This window comes from Hevea brasiliensis, chromosome 15, assembly GCF_030052815.1.
Source record: "Hevea brasiliensis isolate MT/VB/25A 57/8 chromosome 15, ASM3005281v1, whole genome shotgun sequence".
NCBI lineage: Eukaryota > Viridiplantae > Streptophyta > Magnoliopsida > Malpighiales > Euphorbiaceae > Hevea > Hevea brasiliensis.
The window spans coordinates 13,563,728-13,566,874 of NC_079507.1; the positions used below are offsets into that span (position 1 = coordinate 13,563,728).

General features: G+C 42.3%; 1 protein-coding gene across 1 annotated transcript; it reads right to left on the reverse strand.

Moving 5' to 3' along the window:
* Nucleotides 1-725: 725 nt before the first annotated feature.
* Nucleotides 726-2,254, reverse strand: LOC110657135 (glycine-rich cell wall structural protein 1.0). Its single transcript, XM_021814226.2, has one exon. It carries the CDS (start codon nt 2,252-2,254, stop codon nt 917-919), a length of 1,338 nt encoding a protein of 445 aa, XP_021669918.2. The 3' UTR covers nt 726-916.
* Nucleotides 2,255-3,147: the final 893 nt, after the last annotated feature.

Below are 3,147 nucleotides of genomic sequence, written 5' to 3' on the forward strand. Positions count from 1 at the left end.
TATTTTATGAATTTTTCCCAGGGTCTAGGGCTCCTAGTTGTGAGAACCGCAACTTCCCTCTGGGTTACCCATCGCTTGGGCACCGGCTCATTTGACTTAGTTGTATTTTATTTCTAAAATTTTTACTAAATTTTTCTTATTAATATTTTAGTTAATTATGGTTCCTGACTTTAGTTTAACTATTTTTCCGGACGTTCTAGCTGTCCGGATCGACACCGGTCACCGAAACAGTAGAATGTATGGAGTTGCTACCAGGAGGGTGTTACATACCATCTTCCATTTCTTCATCATGAAGAATTGCCCAAGGTTAGCTTCACGCAAGCTGGATATCTTCAACTTGTTATAATGCCAATAATTTACCAACTGATGGGTCAGCAACTTATGGGCCTCCTTTCACTACCATTCAGTTGCTCTATATAGGGATTGTATTCAACATTATGTAATATATAAGTGTGATAGAAATTTGAGATAAAATTGTAATGAAAAATTATAAGTTAGCTCCAATGAGTTAACAAGTGAGAAAGCTCTTACAGGCTGAGTGTGTGAGAAGTATTTGTATTATTTTCAATTAATAAAATTATTTGAATATGTATGTATGGATTAATTAAATCCATTTCATATAGGCAATTATATTCTTTTTTAATTAGTAACAATTTTCCTAATAATTAGTATATAATATATATTGAAATTCCCTTACTTCATTATTGCACAAAAGGACCACCATCTTAAAGGGAAAGTTCATTTTAATTACTTACCAATCAAGTAAATTACAAGAGCAACCATTTGGCTTTCATAAAATGCATATATATTACAAAGCATGTCCTTGTTTTTATGTTATTTTTCTTAGTATTGAATATAACAAGATAGATACTTGTATTGGGATATAAATAATTAACATAGTGGCAATAAGCTAATCTTAAGGAGCATAGCCACCTCCATGGCCACCACCGACACCACTCCCGCCACCTGCTCCATATCCTCCTCCATGCTCACCTCCTGCACCATAACCACCGCCGCCGCCACCTCCAGAGCCACCACCTCCACCTCCACTTCCATTAGAGCCCCCACCTACTCCACCTCCATGACCAATTCCTTCTCCTCCACCACTACCAAATCCACCTTTATGGGTTCCTCCAGCTCCACCACCACCGCCACTACCACCACCTCCACCACCTCCATATCCTATACCACCAGCACCATAACCTCCACCAAATCCAGCTCCTTCACCTCCACCATAGCCAGCACCACCTGAACCCGACCCAACTCCACCTCCCCCACCACCTCCCCCACCACCACCACCACCACCACCACCATAATTGGCTCCCTTTTCTCCTCCAGAACCATATCCAGCACTACCTCCTTTACCACCACCACTGCCTTGTCCAACACCACTAGCCCCTCCAGCAGAACCTACACCACTTCCACCACCATTGCCACCTCCACCACCAGCCCCACTACCGGTATGTCCTAATGCACCACCACTTTCACCTCCAGTATTACCATATCCAGCACCACTTGCTCCTCCAGCATAACCTGCACCACCTCCCCCGCCGCTACCTCCTCCCCCACCACCTTCATTTCCTATAGCAGCACCTTCACCAACACCACCACCTTCACCAGCACCACTACTATATCTAGCACCACTAGTTTCTCCGGCATGAGTAGCACCACCACCACCTCCCTTGCCACTGCCACCACCCCCACCTCCAAGTCCAATAACTCCACCATATCCTGCACCACCTCCTTCACCACTGCCTGTGCCATATCCAGAGCCACTAGCTCCTCCAACATGAGCAGCACCGCCCCCGCCACCATTTCCTCTACCACCACCCCCACCACCAAGTCCAATAGTACCACCATATCCTGCACCACCTCCTTCACCACCACCAATGCCATATCCGAAACCACTAGCTCCTCCAACATGAGCAGTACCACCCCCATCACCATTACCTCCACCACCTCCTCCACCAATTCCAACACCACCATATCTAGTGCCACCACCTTCTCCACTACCAATACCACTTGCATAAGCATTAACCCCATGTTCCCCTACAACTGCATATCCTGAACCACCACCACCACCTGAGCCACCTCCACCTGCAACTCCACCATAAGTGTGTGCTTCAAGAGAAAGGAGGTTTCTTTTAGCAGAACATATGCCTAAAGCTAAGAGCATAAAGAGAATGATTGGAAGAACTTTACGGGTACCCATGGGAATATTTTTGTATCCCATAACTTTGGTTTGGCAATGCATGTCCAAGGCAAGCTATTTATAGGGACGGGGTTGGGGGTCCAAAAGCGCGGTTTCCTTGATAGGAAGTGGGCGGGTGAAGGTACATGAAAAATAAGATGTTGGGTTGATGACCCCACAAGGTAGTCCGATAAACTAACACACAAATATACACTCACACTAGTAGACCCACTAGTGTGCTTTTGCTGTCGCCCACAATGCATCTAATACATGAAGGATTTGTTAGGCTAATGCTTTATTTGACCTGATTTTTCTTATCCTCTAATTTCTGAGTGCTGTCTGACTCATACAATTTTCGCAACAATGTAGAGCATATATATTCGAAATTTATAATGCATATGGTTAAGCGAATCACAAATGGTTAAGCGAATCACAAATGGTTAAACGAATCACATATGGTTAATTAATATTACCAAATTTATCAGCAACTCACTTATTGTTGGCTGTTATACAATTCTGGAGCCAACGGCAAGCTCTTTGGTTTTGATATAAAATCTTGTTAGTTAACCAATAGCATTTTGATAATTAAAATATCATTTGGCACATATTGGCCAGCCAATAGTCTGGTTGGGTAAGCCATATGGAATATGAGAATGTTTGTCAAGAAAGAATTCGCTGAATACAGTAGTATTCCTACATGCATGCGAAGCGAAGATATTTCAGCAGTACCGCAGTTATTTGGAAAACAGTCGCCTGGAGTATTTGCCTACCAGTTAAAATGTCAATTTTATTTCTTGATGATCCCATTTAATAAGAGAATATTACTTGAGATTTATGTTTATAAAGGATTCAACTGACTCTTAATCCGTTTTAACAAATATAAAATTTAAACAGTATATATATAATATAATATATGCTATTTATCATCACTTCTACACCTGCTTATTATTTAATAT

Bases quoted from the DNA above. Each gene is read 5' to 3' on its own strand.
- LOC110657135 (XM_021814226.2), bottom strand. From the start codon at position 2,254: ATGCATTGCCAAACCAAAGTTATGGGATACAAAAATATTCCCATGGGT.